Below are 18336 nucleotides of genomic sequence, written 5' to 3'. Positions count from 1 at the left end.
TGTGACTCATTTCTGGTTCTTATTTGACTTGTAGTACTTCAATTCTGGTTGTTTTTTTTTTTTTAATCATTTATCATTTAAAAGTACCTTTGTGAACTTCTATGGGCATTTGTATTGGGTGAACTCTAAGTGGAGCCCCCTAAATCAAATGGATAAGTAGTCAGATTTAATGTTACCAGATACTCAAAAGCATTTTGCTAATTTTTATCCTTACTGACAAGGTATTGCAATGAGGCCCCATCTGTATTACCAAAGCCCAGGGTATGCATGCTTATGTACATACTTGGAGAGTAACTTAAATCCATCTCTCTTTAAGGGACAGTGAAAGATATGGACCTTTCATAATTATTAGAAAAAACAATGATTGTATACTGACATCTTCTTGAACACTAGCAGGGGTGCTGTGTGAGAGGACAGCGAGGAGAATAGAAGAGAAAGAAAGGGGTGAGGGGTGCCCTCAGAGCTGTCCTTGGGATGTGTCATCTGACTGCAGGTGTTGTACAAGGACGGAAAACTTACCTTTTTAGTAAGGATTAGGCCTCCTGATCTCTCAGGTTTGTTCCCCAGGATGCTGGGGTCACTGGAGAAACTCGACATCTTTTTTATAAATTTGAAAAGGGAGGATGAAAGAAGGTGCCATGGAGAGGATTCTTGGACATGGCATACTGCCTGGGTTCTTGTAGGGGACCTGAGGGTACATGATAGGTCGGGTGTCCGCCATCAAACAACAGTCGCAGTGTTCGTGTTGGCCGCAGAGGACTGGAGGCTAGACCCCTGTGCAGCCGCTCTGTGGAGTTGGCCGCAGAGGACTGGAGGCTAGACCCCTGTGCAGCCGCTCTGTGGTGTGAAGCTGCAGAAGACTGGAGGCTAGACCCCTGTGCGGCCGCTCTGTGGTGAAGCGGGCAGCTTGTTAGACTGCTCCTGTGTGCCTGCTGGCCTGGAACGTGCAGGCCTCCTTGCCCGTGCTTGGGTGGCCCCTGCCAGCACTGCCCAGTGAGGAGCAGAAAGCCAAGGTCGGGCAGCTGTCTTCTAATCTCTCTGGTTTGCTGTTACAAAACTCCCCAAAGCTCATGACTGAGCTGAGCTTACTGGGAAACATGAAACTTCTCCCCTGGTGCTGGCGTTTGTTCTTGTGTAAGTCCTCACTCCTGCATTTATGTGAGCTATACTGCTGGATTTGACCTCTTCGATTTTTAGATAGGTTTGGTGACCTGCAGGAGGCGGTAGTACTGTTTCCAGTGTCGGCTTGGCTTGGCTTATCTAGCTCATTTGTTGCCTTCTCATTTCGGATATCCTGTAGCTTTCATTGTTATTGATTTTTTTTTATTTGTAGCCTTAATAAGGCATTTTGGCATGAAAATGCTACAAAAATCATGTGCTCACCTCTCTCCTATAGAACTTAGGCAGGTGTTTGTCGAGAACTGTTAACACAGTTTGAGCATCGATCATGGCACTGGTCCCTGGCTCCTAGCTGGGGAAATGAACAAGTCAGGCAACAACAAAGAAAACGCCATATTGAGAGCTCCTTAATGTCGGCCTAAGCGTCTCCAGTGTGTAGTTCTTTACTCCTTATGGTGAACCTTACTAATCCTGTCACATTGATACCGTGGTGTCTGCTCTGTAGATGAGTCAGAGCGAATTGGTACAAGATGTCAGACTACCAGAGCTATCAAGTGGTGGAGCAGGGTCTTCACAAGCGCTTCCTCTACCGCCCAGGCTGAGCACTAACTGGCGTCATCCGCATGGCGCAGCGCTGCAGCTCGGGCTGGTGAAACCAGCAATGCAGATGAAGAGAAAACGGAGCACAGTTCAGTGGGTCTCTCAGTACCCGTAGTCCAAACTGTCGAGATAAGAAGCAGCACACTGGGCTTATCCCCCCACGTGCCTATAGGCGAAGGAAGGCTTACTTTACTGACATCGTTTGTTCCAGGTGCCTACCCTGGGAAGGGGCAAGGATCTGTGACCAGCTGTTTTGGTGGCTGTCTGTTCCACACTGTACCTGTTGTTCCGCCTTCCTTTCCTACTCTGGTTTGTACCCCAAGGCGACAGCAGTGAGGGGGCAGATGCCCCTCTCCTTTATGGATAATCCAGAGAAAAATTCTCTAGTCATCCCTCTAGTCATCCCTATGGAGCTCCTCCCTGTGTGCTGCTGAGAGCTCACAAGTGGAGGGACTGAGGGACTTTTGTGGTAGAGAGATTACGGGGGTCAGTAGTACTTGGTATTATTTTGAAATGGTTCCTAGAACCATGTTTGGCTGTGGAAGTAACAAGTGCTATGAAGAGAACAAACTGTGCCAATTATGGTGACAGGTTCCTTGGGGATTGATGTGGTAGGGAGAGGAAAAAGATTAAAAATGAGATCTCCATACCTTGGCCCTTTGGTCTTTTAACCTTCTTATTAAATTATGACTTCTCCTTTAGGAAAACAAATGAGGACAAAACACACGTGCAGAATGCAGCCTGTGTGCTTTACATTGGCTAATGAGCAGGTTTAGCACTCTTTGGTTCTCAGTCAGCCCGTGTTCAAAGTGTCAATTAACCAATGAATATTATGAGAAACAAGAGTCAGAAATGGCTGTGTCGTTCCTGCTAATGAGCTGCTAATGAAATTGTGCCTGGGTGGGAAAGGCGTGCACTCTGGAGTCCTCAGGAGCCTCCTCTAGCAACTGAGCAGTGGCAAACCTGACACCTCTGATCCCTGAGAGACAGGCACGTTTAACTCCTTCACTCCCAGGTTGTCCGGCTCTCACCTCCACCTTATGTAGTGAAGCTTGTTGCTACTGTATCGTGCTTAACTTCAGTTGGGGCAAGAATTTTTTAAATGATCTTTATTTTACTGAATAGCTTTGAAGCAGGTTTCCCCCAACTTCCTTGGGTCTGTGGATGAGACCTTTTCCTGTTTTCTAATTTTTTTTAGTCTTTTATCTCCTTGTCCCCAACTCTCCCTCCCTGCCTGCCTGCCCTCTCCGGTGAAGTCTGAGTAAGTTCAGTTTCTGTAAAGGTAAGGGAACAAGGAGTGGATGGGGACTGTACCTTACAAAGAGATACGGCAGTCAGTGGTGAACTTACCAGAAAACCAGATTATCATCCCCCACCCCGTGAGGGTAAAGGCCATGAGCCCAGATCACGGGGCAGGAAAGAGGGCAGAGAGACCAGGTATAGGCAGTGAGCTGGCTGGGAACTAAGTACAGATGTGGACTATGGGCTTCTTTGCCTTCTTCATCTCAGTCTCCTTTGTTCACCCCTGAACTATTAAATGTAGGGTGGAGATAGGTCCCTGGGGGCTGATGGGAAAACTTACTGCATGTGCTTAAAGGTCTGATGCTTTTGTGGGAGAATGCTGACGGGAGGGTGGCAGAAAGCCTAGTTTTTCTGGTCCTCATTACTGCTCAGTCTCCTCACTTCACACCCATCCGGAGTTCAGGCTCTGTTGTGTCTGAGAGGACAGTGGTGGTGATTCCGGCCTGACAGCCTTTTGTTCCTTGAATTCTCCAGTTTTACAGGCTGAGTTCCAGGTGCTTCAAACATGCTCAGATATTGCTTTCAGGAAAGCATTCTTTAGGTTTTGGATTTCAAATGTCCTTATCTCTCTCTCCCATTTACTTACTAGGCCTCAGTAACTAGATTGGTCTCATTTATGGGTATGTCCCTCCCAGTAGGTACCAACACAGGTGATCCCGAGCATACACAGTAGACCGTGATAGAAGGAATGTCTAGAAAGCATTAGGCACTTACCCAGGCCTCAGTAAGTGTTCACTGACATGCTAGTTGTAGAGAGGGGGGCTCACTATGTTCAGTTATGCTCAGGAGAGCCCTTGTCTGTTTCAGGCACTTCTATTGTAACAGGAAATCTTCTCTTTGTTGCGGTTGTGTAGTGTACCCATGTGTGTGGCTGTATGTTCCCATGCATATCCATGGAGACCAATATTGGTAGTTCTTCCTCTATTTCTCTTCACCTCATTTTTTGAAACAGAGTCTCTCATTGAACCTAGAGTTTACTGTTTGGTTAGGTTGGCTATCCCATGAGCCTCTAGAATCCTTCTGCTTCTGCCCCTGCCAGTGCTGAAGCCCATCACCACTCCCAGCTTTTTATGAAGTGCTAGACTCCAAACTCAGGTGCTCATGTTTGCACAGCATGCTCTCCACTCATGGACCCGTTCCTCAGCCCCAAGAGAGTTTTCTGAGGGACTTCCACAGTATTTGTCCTTGGAGATTGTGTTAGGGTCCTTTAGAGGAGCAGAACTGCTGGAATTAATCTCTGTCTCTCATACACATACACACACACACACACACACACACACACACACACACACACACACACACATTTTAAGAGTGCCTTACAGACTCTGGTCCAGCTAACCCAATAATGTCTGTCTCCCATCAGAAAGCCCACAGTCCACGAGGCTGGATGTCTCCACTGCTCTTCAGTGTACATTGGAATCCTGGAGAAGTCGGCTCTAATGCCAGGGAATCCAGAGCAAGGGCAAGCAGGCCCAGGAGCAGGAGCTCCTTTCTCTCATATCCCTACATAGGCTCTCAGCAGAAGGTATGGCCTGATTTAGGGAAGGTCTTCTGACCTCAGATGATCCAGACTTAAGGCAGAATCCCTCACATGTGTGCCCAGAACTTGGGGTTTCTAGTTAGTTCTGCTGTAGAACTAGCAAGCATGGGCAAGCGTGGCCATCTCAGGAATGCTCTTCTGTAAACTCTGCTTGTCACAGAGGTCAGAGACCAGCTGTCATCTGTCTGCCCGGGCCCTGGAAAGGAGATGGTCGTGTGGGGACAGCAATGAGATTTTTGGACCTTCTTTTTGGAAGGATCATGAAAGCTGATGAGGTAGCCCTCTGAGGGGCTTTGCTGTAGCCCAGAGAGCTCTGCTCACACTTGGAAGCCATCTCAGAGGACTCTTGTGAGGCCCCACACAGAGTCTAGAGTCTATGACTCAGAGTAAAAGATCAGTTTGGTGAAATTTTTTATTTTTCTCTGTTTGTCATTGTTTAGTCCTTTAAAAAAAAAATGTGTCAGTATAACCACAACCCAGAATATCTCATTAAGTGTTTTGCTGTTTCAAAAAAAAGTCTCTGTTTGTAAACCACTTAAGAAATAACAGCATAAAGTACAGTTCAGGGTTCAGTGCCCTAGAGATCTGTGCACACATTTCTGTCTGTCACTTCTTCAGTTCAACTTCTGCCTTGGAGACAGAGATGCTCATCTGTGTGCAGCAGGGACCTTGCCAGGGCTTGTTTGGGGTTTGAATAAAAAGGCAAAGCAGGAGGATAAGGCTGTGGTAGTCATGGAAACCAGGCCTGGGCTGTCTCAGGGCTGCCCAGCCCTAGTTAGGCGGTGGCGGCCCTAGTGAAGCGTGTGGTGTGGCATATTCTTTCTATTCCTTCCTGTCTGGTGTAGCAGAAGGAGCTGGTGTTCTAGAGGCCTACTGTGTGCCCTGGAGCTGAGCCTGAGCTGTGGGCCTGAGTAATTGGTCCCTGCCCTTCAGAAATACAGCTTTTTAATGGGGAGATTTTACTCTTAATATATACCTGAAGAACTTAAAAAAAAAATAAAGTGTGTTTCATCTTGGTTGACATTTACCTTTTGGGAGACTTTCGGGTTGCTTTCCTGAAGTACTTTTTATTTCTTCTGAACATATAGCACATTAGGGAAAGCAGATGTGATAAATTCTTTTTATTTGTTACATAAGGGTGCAAACATTCAGAAAGATAAAGAAATTTGGCTAAATTTATCTGGCTACCAAAGACAAACCTGCTTGGGTATCAGAGTTTCAGGGCCCATGGTAGTGTGGTGTCTTAATACAACTTACTTGTCAAAGAGAGGCAGGCAGGCAGTTATCTTTTTCAAGTGCATGATTTATTGTTCACACACCAGAGAGAGAGGGAAAGCACACCACAAATGAATTCAACAACCTAACAGTCTAGCACCAAGTGATGCACCAATATCTGGAGGCAGGGTTCACTCACTGACAGTGGGTGGAGGGTCGGGTTAGAAGTCCGATTGCCCAGGGCTTGTCCAGCCACATCCACATCTACTGGTGGGGGAAGGGCAGAGAATGTTCCTTGAGAGAGACAGAAGCCTCAGTTGTGCGTAACCAGGCCAACTAGAGTCCCAGACACTCAGCAGTCACCAAGGGCAGAGCCAGGCCAATGGTAGGGGGTCCTAGCGGGAGAGGCAGTCACTGAAACTGTCCCTTGTTGCTAAAGTGTGTGGCTGTGTGCCTTGAATTACAATGGAGACCAGTCTGTTGAGCTGCTTGGAGTCTGGGTTTTTAGGGCCCTTCAGAGGCTCACCTTGTTCTTATTGACTTTTTGGTTCCTGCTTCTGACTGGCTATGGCTCCCAGGCATTGCTGGCAAACCCAGGTGCTCATTTGGATGTCAGCATGTTCTGATGTCAGGATGTTGAGCCAGGTGACTACATTTTTGTTTTCTTAATTTTTTGTTGTTTTTGTAAGTGTTTATTGTTGTAGGATATTACTTTAAGGTGTGTTACTTTTGTTTAGGTTGCATTTGTTTAACTGTATGAGCTGTGTTACTATGCCTGACTAAAATGGCCTGATGGTCTAATAAAGAACTGAACAGCCAATAGCAAGGCAGGAGAGAGAGATAGGTGGGGCTGGCAGGCAGAGAGAATAAATAGAAGGAGAAATCTGGGAAGAAGAAAGAAGGAAGCAACCAGAGAAAGAGGAGGACTCCAGGGGCCAGCCACCCAGCTACACAGCCAGCCACGGAGTAAGAGTGAAAGTAAGATTACAGAAGTAAGAAAAGGAAAAAGCCCAGAGGCAAAAGGTAAATGGGAAAATTTCAGAAAAGCTGACAAGAAACAAGCCAAGCTAAGGCTGGACATTCATAATTAAGAATAAGCCTCTGTGTATGATTTATTTGGGAGCTGGGTGGCGGGCCCCCGAAAAAGAGTGAAACAAACAAACAGTTCACTGTATGTGCCAGTGGGGACAGCCTTTTGGCTTTATACTTCTGTATCCAGGCATATCTAAAACCCTGGTGTGGAGAACCTCTTTGCAGGATCCACAGAATATACCTCATACCTCTTCCTTCCTGAAGCCACAAAACAGAAACACCTGCTGCCGGGCAGGAACAAGAGCATCCATCTGAGTTGGTGCTGTGTCTGCTGAGGCTGGGCAGCCAGCAGATGCCACAGTTTCATGGCCTGAGGAGGTCTCTGTGGTTTTGAGTCCTGGAGGGACAAATTTTAATCACTGGGCCCTAGGAAGAGCTAGGACAAATACTGAGTCAGGCAACATTTGTTAATGGGTGAAAAGTATCTTTTCCAGCCGTGACAAATTGGCATCTGTAGGCTGAATTCTATTTATAGCTATGTTTTGTTTAGCTTTCAGATGTTCAAATTTGACTGCATTTTGAAAGGGCACACTTTTCACAGGCCTGGCCATTCTCTATTCTCACAGATGGCCCTTCCCTCTCTCTCTTCACCAGCCTTACTCCATGGACACTTGTATCCTACCCCTGGGTCACCACTTTTTTTTTTTTTTTTTTTTTTTTCGAGACAGGGTTTCTCTGTGTAGTCCTGGCTGTCCTGGATCTCACTCTGTAGACCAGGCTGGCCTTGAACTCACACATATCCGCCTGGCTCTGCCTCCCAAATGCTGGGATTAAAGGTGTGTGCCAACACTGCCTGGCTAGCATCACTATTCTTACCTGCTCTTCTTCCAGGTCTCTTTGCCCAGGTCTTCATGGTCTTAGACTTCCTGACTCTTACTCTGTTGTCCTTCTCAGAACTGCTTTCCTGGGACTGTCTCTAGGTCCTGAGTTTAAAGGCTGTCTTGGTCCCTAGAAATAGTTGTTGTCATTGGATTGCATCTGATAAACTGATCGCTTCTCAAAGATTAAAAGGACAGTAGTCTTTACCTGAACAAATAAAAAATTTTAACAAATTTACTGAGAGTTTACGAGTTCACTCATTTAAAATGTACAGTGAGAATAATTCTCAAATGTCCTAAGGAAGATAGGCAGAATACAAAGGTAGTTTCTAGACTGTGATGTTCCATGGAGCAGAAAAACTTCAAATGACAATTCTGGGGACGAAAGCCACCTTTTTACTTTGCTGAGTTAGAGACTTTAGCATAGAAACCGACTAGCATCTATCATCATCATTATCACATTTTGCAAAAGGACATTTTAACACTAAAAAGAATCATTATTTTATTAGCTACTCATAACTTGCCTGTTTCAGGACCATTGGGATGAATTGCCACCATAAACAAAACACCTCAAAGCCTGGCAGCTTAAAGCAACAGTAATTCCCTCTTGTGTAGCTCTGACTCTCAGAACTAGTCATAGCTCACACACCCTTCATGTGCCCCAAGAGAAACAGGTAAAGCAGCCAGGATGTAGAGGGATGGGGCACCAAAAGGAATGTAAATACCAAGAACGAGCCAACTACTACAGACTCAGTGACAGAACAGTGCCAGAGAGGGTTGGGGAGAAAGGACAGCCCAAGAGACTGTGTGTGGAGCCAGTGACGGAGAGCTGCACAGTGACGCTAAGGTCTTTGAGAAACTGTTTCTCATAGAGATAGGGGTTGGCAGCCGGGCGTGGTGATGCTAGCCCTTGGGAGGCAGTGGCAGGCGAATCTCTGTGAGTTCAAGGCCAGCCTGGTCTACAAAGAGAGTTTCAGGACAGCCAGGACTACACAGAGAAACCCTGTCTCGAAAAACCAACAAACAAAAAAGATACGGACTGGCATTAAATTTTTGTTTACAGCTTTTTGTTGGTGTATGTTATTGGTATGTGTCTGTGCACGTGTGACGCATATGCCACGGCTCCTGTATGGGTCAGAGGACAGCTGGAGGAGCTGGTTCTCTTCTCCCACCACGTGGGGCCCAGGGATTGAACCCAGGTTTGTGAGGGGTGAGGCAAGTGCCTTTATTCACTGAGCTCTCTTGCTAGCCCATAGGTTGGCATTTTTGAAACTTGTAACTTTACACTATGGAGTTTAATTTATTGTAAATGTGTCATAGATAATGAGAGCCAGGTTTCTCGTGGTTGGAGAAATTGTCATAGATAAAGAAAGTGAGAAGACAGGTGATTCTGTTACGTTAGATTGGAGTCTGTGGTATTTGTATAAATTTGTAAGTTTCAAAATATATATAGGTAAGGGCTGGTAGAGTGTTTGCCTAGCATGAGGCACCGGTTCAGTCCCCAGCACCATATAAAACAGACACTGTGGCACATATCCATAACCTCAGGCTCAGGAGGGAGGCAGGAGGACCAGAAGCTCAAGTCATCGTCAGCCTGGGCTGCGTGAGACCCTATCACAAAAGCACATGCACCCAGACAAACAGAAGTCAGTGTGTTTGGGTATGTGTTCTACTTATACATGGATGAGGGATCTGTGTCCCTCAGAGGTGCTAGAAGCGACGTCTCCCTAATAGGAATGAACAATTCTAGCATTAATCTTGGTTTCTAAACACTGTCTGCCAATAAGAAAGGAGAGCTGAGAAAAAGAAACTGTAAGGTATACATGGAACTTCTTGAGGAATCAGAAAGTAAAGAAATACTTTGAAAAAGAAAATGGTGTTGAGGAAGCAGGTATTTGTTAAGATAATGTGAGAGCCGGCCAAAGGAACGCCTCCTCATTGTTAAAGTTGAAACATTTTGAGCAGCAAAATAATTGCTACTCTTGGGCTGGAGAGAAGGCTACACAAGCAAGAGGCCCAGAGCCTGCTCCCCAGAACCCACAGAAGCAGAGCTCTGAGCCCCAGAGTCCACATAAATGAGGGGGGCCTGGTGGCCGATTGCAACTCCAGCCTTGGAAGGTGGACACTGGCTGTGGTGGTTTGGACGAGATGCCTTCCATACCTGGTCTCTAGTCTGTGCCTGTTTAGGCAGGGTTAGGAAGTGTGGCCTCGCTGAGGGAAGTACGCCACTCTGGCTTTGAAGGTTCAAAAGGCCATTCTGAGTTAGCTCAAAATATGCAGGGGATTTCCAGGGTAAGCTAGCTATTGAGACAATCCTTATTTGTGAGCTCTGGGTTTGATTGAGAGACCCTGTCTTAAAGAGTAAGGTGGAAGTATGAAATAGGGAGGAGAGTCCTGATGTTAACCTTGGACTTCCACACTTGCGTACCCACACTTCTGTGAACATGCATGTATGGATATACACACCACACATGTATGTACATGAGAAGAGGGAGGAAGGAAAAACCAAAACCCAATAGTAACCTCTAGAACAAGGAAACAACTGGATAGTGGTAACACTGGTGGGGTGTAAAGGGGGTCTTTAATTAGTTAACACTAATTAATTTTTCTATGACTGTAAGATACTAACTTTGGGAAAGGGTGTTTGGAATATGTGGGAACTGTACTGTTTCTGCAATTTTTTAAACAAATTTAAAATTATCTCAAGTAAATTCCTATAGCTCAGCTTGACATGGCCGATTATGTCGATACTTAGTGTGATCTACCTCCAACCTGCAGTTTGTATCCACGGCTGGCTCCATGGGTCTCTCTAGGAGTGACAAATTTCTTTATGGTGATAATAGACACCAGGGGACAAAAGCCTAGTCCAAACAGCGTGTTTGGTAGTATCTTGTTAGGCAAAGCATCTCCTAAGCCAAGTCCACTGGCAAGTCCACTCTGCCCTTAGTTAGGAAGACGTGCAGGGCTACATAGTATAGAGTAGAAGGCGGAGAGGGAGAAAATTGGTGCAACGTTGTGATCCAGATGAGAAAAGCGGGCGTCATGTACCTGGGTCCTGGTGACGGCACAGTGACGGTCTCTGGAGGGAGAGCATGGGTGCTTTCTGTAGAAATGTGGTCTCTGTGGGCTGGGCTAATAAGGCTGGCATCTGCCTCCAAGGAGTCAGTGGTGGAGTAACAGCCCCCAGAGGCTTTGGGGGCTTGTATGGGTTTGGGATCCCAGTCTTCTGCCCTTGTCTTCTCTTCATCCAATGCCTCTTTCTTTTTCTGGCTGTCTTGTTATTTCTCTGCTCTTTCCCAGTGCTTTCTTGGTTGGTTGGTTTGTTTGCTATTTTTTCATTCCTTTACAGAAGCTGGGAGATGCGGGTCAGATCACATTCCAACTTGGCATTTTTCCCAGCAGGGTGGAAACATTTGAAATGCTCTGTTTTCCGTTGCCCCTGTGACTGCAGCCACAACTGGCTGGCTTCATAGACTAACTGAGCTCCACCAGTGTTTGGATCAACGCTATTGTGCTTCTTCTTGCCCCCTGTGGCGGCTCATGTGAAAAGAGCAATTTTGGAATTTTCTCCAAATCAAATAATTATTCACATAGGATCCTATTCCTCTTCCACCCATTATGTCTGAAGCTTATATATTCTTGTTCTTTCTTTATCCCACTTCTGAGACCAAAATCAGAAAAAAGTAAGGTGTCACTATTGTTATTATAAACATTAGTACTTTATTACAAAAATAACTCTTAACATGACCACTTGTTATGAATCTGTTTGCTCCAGTGAAAATCTCTCAGTCAATAAAGATTCCTCTTTCTGTATTAAAATTTTCACTCAACAAATAGTCATTGAGCATTCAGTGTAAACTGAACCATGAGGCAATCCCTAGGAAGAAAATGGTGAACATATAATCAGATAAACTTCAAAAACTTAGAAATATGGATGGTGGTGCATGCCATAACATGATTGTGGTGCTCTGAACCTCTTGGATAGACAGATCTGGTCTGAGGAAGCAGACCGCTGCTCAGAGCGGGTGAGAGGCCCTTAGCTCGGATGGATACGTGAGGTAGAGGTGGCACTAGATGGACTGTTCTATGTTCTAGGCAGAGAGAACAGCGGGTAAAATGGCCCTCTGATGGGGGTACATATTCTTTCATGGAGTGGAGCATGAGGATAAGGGGTAACCAAGGCTGAAGAGGGGGTCACTGGTGGACCTCACTGACTAGGGTAACGATTTTCTCTTTTCTCCTAAGAACAATAGGAAACCATCAGGTTTGAAGTAGAGAATATACTCATTAATTCTCTCTCTCTAACTCCCTCCCTCCTCTCCTCCCCCTCCTCCCTCTCCTCCCCCTCTGTCCCTCTCCCCTTTTCTTCTCTCTCTCTCTCTCTCTCTCTCTCTCTCTCTCTCTCTCTCTCTCTCTCTCTCTCTCTCACACACACACACACACACACACACACACACAAGGGTGGGGTGGGGCAGGCCTGTTGGGAAGTTATGACAGTGTCCAGATGAAAAATGATGATAGTCTGGACAAAAGCAATAGTGGAAAGATGGAGAAGAGGTTTTGTTTTTATTCTTGATTTTTTAATTTTTTTTCCTTTTAAAGATTTTTTTTTATTTGTCAGGTGGTGGTGACACACACCTTTAATCTTAATGCTCATTTGACAGAGCAGGTGGATCTGTGAGTTCCAGGCCAGCCTGGTCTACAGAGTGAGTTCCAGGACAGCCTGATCTACAGAGTGAGTTCCAAGACAGCCAGGGCCACACAGAGAAACACTGTCTTGAAATGCCAAAACAAATAAACAAGTAAATAAATAGATTTTATTATATTTATCACCCAGGCCTGAAGATGCACGCCTTTAACCCCAGCACTCAGGAGGCAGAGGCAGGCAAATCTCTGATTTTGAGGCCAACCTGGTCTATAGAGTGAGTTCCAGGACAGCCAAAGCTATATAGTGAGACCCTGTCTCATAAAACTGAAAGGGGGTTAGGAAGGGAGAGAGAGGAGAGACAGATAGACAGAGAGAGACATAGCAGGAAAACTGGACGGGTTTTGGAGACGGCAGAACAGACGTGCATATCAGAGGTGATCCGTGTAGTACACAGCCGGGAATGAACTGTGCTGTGAGTTTCAAATCTCTGTAATATGCACCCAGAAGGGACTGTTCTGTTTATTAGTTTGGGATCTCTCTGGGTGAAGGACCCTCTCTCCCTCCTGTGCTCAGGGAGGGATAATGAATAATGTTAGGAACAGAAGTGGACATTTCTCTGCTTTTGCCAGGATTTAGCCTGACCTTTTTCCAGAACCGTCTTATGTCATTAGGATTTTTGTTTGTTTTTAATTTTTTCTTGTGACAGAGTTTCACTCTGCAGCCTACACTGGCCTGGAACTCACTGTGTAGCCCAGGGTGACCGAGGACTTGTGGCAATTCTCCTGCCTCTGCCTCACAAGTGCCACCACACTCGGCTCATTAGTCTTATTTCTGTGTTCCAGCAAGAGAAATCAGGCCTCGTGATAGAGCAGCAATGTGAATCCCACAGCCTTCCCAGTGCTGTGGTCCAGCCTTGCCCTTGACCCATGTACGGTTTCTGTGATGAAGCCTTTGCACATGGGGTCCTTTCATTTGGGATCCCTTTTCCCCAGTGGGATCCCAGCCAAAGTTTATTAGAAAGCTTTTCCAAGGAAGGACGTTCCCTGCTCTGACTTGAATACACTCTGTCCTTAGAGCAGATGCTTAGGTGGACCGTAGGTTCTGTGTGTTTTAGCCAGTGCTACAGCCGCTCCTTCTGCAGTGGACTGGCAGGGTGGAGAGGACACGTCACAGTGTGGTGGTTCCCAGTCCCTTGGTTGGAGGCAGAGTGGCTACAGTCACTCAAGAATCTACTGTGGTCCTGCTAGCATTGAGAACGCTCAGACTCTGCTGCCTTAGTGCTATGTAGTCTCTGAGTTCCTGTGACCATCTTGAGAGGGCTTGTGCTATGGTTTGTTTGTTTGTTTGTTTTTCCCTTACAATGAATTTTTCAGATTGTCACTTTTGTTTTAAAGGTCTCACTATGTAGCTCAGAGTGTCCTCATACTGAGTACCCAGGCTAGCCTCAAACTCAAAATTCTCCTGCCTCAGGCTCTAAGTGTTGGGATTAGAGGTATTACTACCATGCCTGTTTTCTATTTTGAGTTCCTGAATCAAGCTCAGTGCCAATACACAGGACCATCCTCTGGCCGAGAAAACAGGCAATGACCAAGTGTCAGAATTAAAATCTTTTTTTTTTTTTTTTTTAAGAAAAGTTCTCATTCATCTCATGCCTTTATCTCCTGAATGCCAGGCTTAGAGGTATGTGCCACCACCCCCAGTTTTAGGAGCATCATTTTTGTTTCAAATTTCCAGTCTCCAAAAAGTTCCTTCTATGAACTGTCAATCTTTGCAGCCATTGATAATCATCTCTGTGCTGGCGTGCTCTATGTTTTGGTACATACCTGTAATCCCAGCACTTAGGAGGCTTAGGTAAGAGGATTAAGGGTTTAAGGCCAGCCTGGGCTACATAATGAGTTCTAGGATAGCTAGGTTACATGGTGAGAACAATAAATCATTTTTTTTTATTTCTAGAACCTACAGAAAAATTATTTTCCTATTCCTAGAAGCTACCATGGTGGTCTGGTGTGTAATAGTTGCCTGGTAAATGAATTTCCCTGAATGATTGAATGAATGAGTGTAATGTTCTATTTGTAGTACGTGATATTGGCATAGTTGCTTGTAAACTATCCCTGGGTACTTTTGTGCATTGCGTACACATAACCCATCCATTTACAACACTTGTTTCCCCTGCTAATGGATCTGTTCCTCTGAGATAAGTGGGCGTAGTTTTTCAGTTTCTCTTAGCTCTGCTGCCTGCTTCCTTGGCTGCTATATCTTGCTGCTTTTTTTTTTTTTCTTTTCTTTTTCTTTTTTTCTTTTGATGCAGATTTCTCTGTGTAGCCCTGTAGACCAGGCTGTCTTTGAACTCAGAGATCTGCCTGCCTCTGCCTCGAGAGTGCTGGGACTAAAGGCATGCATCACCAAGCCCAGCAGCTTCCTTTTTCTTATGCATGAGTGTTATGAACCACCTACTTTATATACCAACCTCTGGCATACAGGCTGGGGAAATCCAAAAGGAAGAAATACAGTTCCTGTGATCAGGGAAAAGATGCAAAAGAGCCTGGTTTTAAAAATGAGGGTGATGAACTACAAAGCTTGCTAGCATTCTGGGATATCCTGGATGCTGTGCGACTTTCAAGGGAGGGGCAAGAAAGGTGTAACAGAAAAAGAGAGTAATGTCACCATGTAGTGATGGTGGTTGAGGAGTTATCCAGCATTTACCCACTGCATACAGCAAAGCTTATTAGCCATGCTCACAAAAGGTGCAAAGTAGACTTCATAATCACATTCTTTTTTTTTTTTTTTTTTTTTTTTGGTTTTTCGAGACAGGGTTTCTCTGTGTAGCTTTGCGCCTTTCCTGGAGCTCACTTGGTAGCCCAGGCTGGCCTCGAACTCACAGAGATTCGCTTGGCTCTGCCTCCCGAGTGCTGGGATTAAAGGCGTGTGCCACCACCACCCGGCTCATAATCACATTCTTATAAGCAGATGTTGATCTTAAGATTGTGGGTCCTTTTGACCACCTTACCTTAACGTCTTATAGACTCTTTTACAGAACAGTAAAATAGTCTGTGTGAGTAGAGTGTGGGAGCCAGGACACAGAGAGCTGGGTCAAAGAGGTAAACTGATCTTCAGAAACTGCTCAGACCTGTTGGTGTGTACCAGCCATTCCACCCCACTGTCCCGCCAAGGTTCCTGTACCCCTGTAACTTCTCTGTTCCTGACTTTCAGGTCAGGCTGTTCCTGCAGGATCCCATGTGCGACTGAATCTACAGACTGGAGCAAGAGAGGTGAAACTCCAACAAGAAGACAAATTCCAGAATAATTTGAAAGGATTTAAAAAAGGCAAAAGGTACTATATTGGTCCTAGGGACTAGGAGCCTTAGTAATGAAATGACATTGATTTGGAAATACTAACAATGTTACCCAGTTCATGAGTGTGAATTTGTTTGTTATTTCAAGACATGGATTTTCTGTGTAACCCAGTCTGTCCTGCAACTCGCTCTGTAGACCAGGCTGGCCTTGAACTCAGAGATCCGCCTGCCTCTACCCCCGAGTGCTGGGATTAAAGGCGTGCACCATGACAGGCTAGGTGTGTTACCATTTTTATTTGAAATTTAGCAGTGAACAATTTGTGATAAAATTGTCAGGGTTTTATGGAATTTACTCCCTCCATCTTTGGAAAGAAATATCTTGCAAAGAAAATAGGTGCTGTAGGGGAATGCTTAACCTGTCTTAAAAGTGAAGCTGTTTCCCAGTTCTCTAAGAGCACCCCTTTGAATCCCAACAATTAATGTGCTGATTACCGGTGAGTCATCTATTCATTAAAACAAGCCTGTTAGGCCTTCTGCTTTTCGGTGATACTTCCTTGGTGAACAATAAAATTGCCTTTAGAAGTCTTTAATTCAGACTAACTTTTCCTCTCGTTAGTCAGTGTTAAAATAGGCTTTCTCGTAGTACATGAGTAGAAACTACCACTTTCCCGGTGCTTCCAGGGTTCCTAACTTTTTAATAACCAGTTCAAGCGATTTGATTTTAGAGAATTAACAGTTTCTATTTTTCCTGTTAATTCCCTCAAATTAACAAGTTTCCCTTGCTTAGTGTTTCCTGACAGAGAGGAAAGGAAACTCAGGCACGTGGTGGCCGGGATTTCTAGACTTCTCAGTATTTATATTAGATAGCATTTTAACCCAGGGACCAGACACCTGTGATTGTGCATGTTGGGACTGCTGCCTGTTTGGGTATGGCCAGCGAACTAAGTTGGTTCTTACCTTAATGGTTAGAAAAACCATGAGGAATATGTCGTGACTGTGGAAATGATGTGAACTCAGATGCTCCTTTGTTCACATGTCGTCTGTGGCTGCCTTCTTGCTATAGTGGTGGAGTCGAGACAGTCGCAAAGCTTAAAGTACTAACTGGTTATTACAGGGAGTTTGTGGACCCTCTCCTGAAACATGTAAATTATTTGGAATTAATTGTACATTAAATAGGTCCTATTCAGCTTTTTGATTATTAGTAGCTTCGCAAATTTTACAGTTTTGTATATAAACTATAAAGGGATGTTAGAGACCTGGTTCTTTCTTTGTTTTCTTCTTTCTTTCTTTCTTTCTTTCTTTCTGCATTTTAATTTAATTTATTTATTTGTTTGTTTGTTTTTGAGACAGAGTTTCTCCATGTAACCTTGGCTGTCCTGGAACTCACTCTGTAGATCAGGCTGGCCTCGAACTCAAAGAGAATCACCTGCTTCTGCTTCCTGAGTATGGGGATTAAAGGCTTGTGCCTCCACTACCCTACTCTTTTTTTCTTTTTATTTCATTAAAAAAAATGTGTATTTGTTTATATATATGGCGTGTGTGAGGTGCCTGTAGAGGTCAGAAGAGGGTGTCATATGTCTTAGAACTAGAGTCACAGGTGGTTGTGAGCCACCCAACATGGATGCTGGGAACTGAGCTCAGGTCCTCTGGAAGAGCAGCAAGCTCTCTTAACTGCTGAGCCATCCCTCCAGTTCTACGACCTTCCTTGACATACCTGACCAAGAGATTTAGCTGGTCCATATGCCTGATTAGTCAAGTGCCACTCACAAAACCCACAAGGGAGCATGGGCAGATTTGGACAGTTTTTACATTACAGTGGAGGCGTTTGTCATCATCCCAGACTAGGGAAGTTCTTCCTTCTTCCCTTCTCTTCATATAGGCCTATACCTGCAGTGGCCCAAATCATACAATTATTCCTTTCTCACAGCCATATAAGAATAATCAGGTATCAGTGTACAACCCTGCTAACCTTTGACCCCTCCAGAAAGCATGCATGTCCACATGCTTCAGTGTATCCAGGCACTTTGAACTCTTCTCTCACACTTAGTCCAATTCTTACCTTTTAACGAAAAAGCTAACCTCCTGTTTGGCTTAGGAATATTGACCCAGGAACTTATTAACTGAGAGCTATCGGTTTGTTGTTTTGTAGGCCTCCCACCTCCCCTACCCCGACCGCAGGCCCTCAGAAGGAGCGCTTTCTACTTTGACTTTGCCCCCTTTTTCAACAGTGCTTTTAGAGCAGGTCTTGACCCTTTGGGGGGGGGGGTTGAATGACCCTTTCACAGGGGTCACATATCACATATCCTGTATATCAGATATTTATATTATGATTCATAACAGTAGCAAAATCACAATTATGAAGTAGCAGCAAAATAATTTTATGATTGGGGGTCCTCACAACATGAAGAACTGTATTAATGGGTTGCAGCATCGGGAAGGTTGGGAGTCGCCGCTCTAGAGCAGAAGCCTTCTGTAGAGACACCATAAGGAGGAAGAACACTGGTTCCCACTTTTTCCTCTGCTTTTCTCCTGTGAACTGCTTCTGAGAGCTTTGCCCTAGAATCCCCCAGGATATGCTGGGCATTTCCCTTTCTCAGCTGCTGCAGCCCGTCTGGACAGAGTCTCATCCCACATTCTCTAGTCTCATTTCCCTGCATCTTCCTGACTGTGGAGCAGTGGCCTGGGGACAGAGGCTTGGGGCGTAAGAGC

General features: G+C 45.2%; 1 protein-coding gene across 2 annotated transcripts in view; it reads left to right on the top strand.

The window, feature by feature from the left end:
- The window catches only part of Sil1 (SIL1 nucleotide exchange factor), a 254748-nt gene that overhangs the window by 152402 nt on the left and 84010 nt on the right, over positions 1-18336 (top strand). For both annotated transcript variants that reach the window (XM_076554972.1, XM_076554971.1), the window contains one exon: positions 15545-15665. In XM_076554972.1, the coding sequence (XP_076411087.1) occupies positions 15545-15665 (121 nt within the window). The remainder of the gene's footprint in view (positions 1-15544; positions 15666-18336) is intronic.

The sequence above is a fragment of the Peromyscus maniculatus genome, chromosome 19, assembly GCF_049852395.1.
Source record: "Peromyscus maniculatus bairdii isolate BWxNUB_F1_BW_parent chromosome 19, HU_Pman_BW_mat_3.1, whole genome shotgun sequence".
In the NCBI taxonomy this organism is placed as follows: Eukaryota; Metazoa; Chordata; class Mammalia; order Rodentia; family Cricetidae; genus Peromyscus; species Peromyscus maniculatus.
The sequence above is the reverse complement of the archived record's forward strand: the minus strand, read 5'-3'. Positions and strand labels throughout refer to the sequence as shown.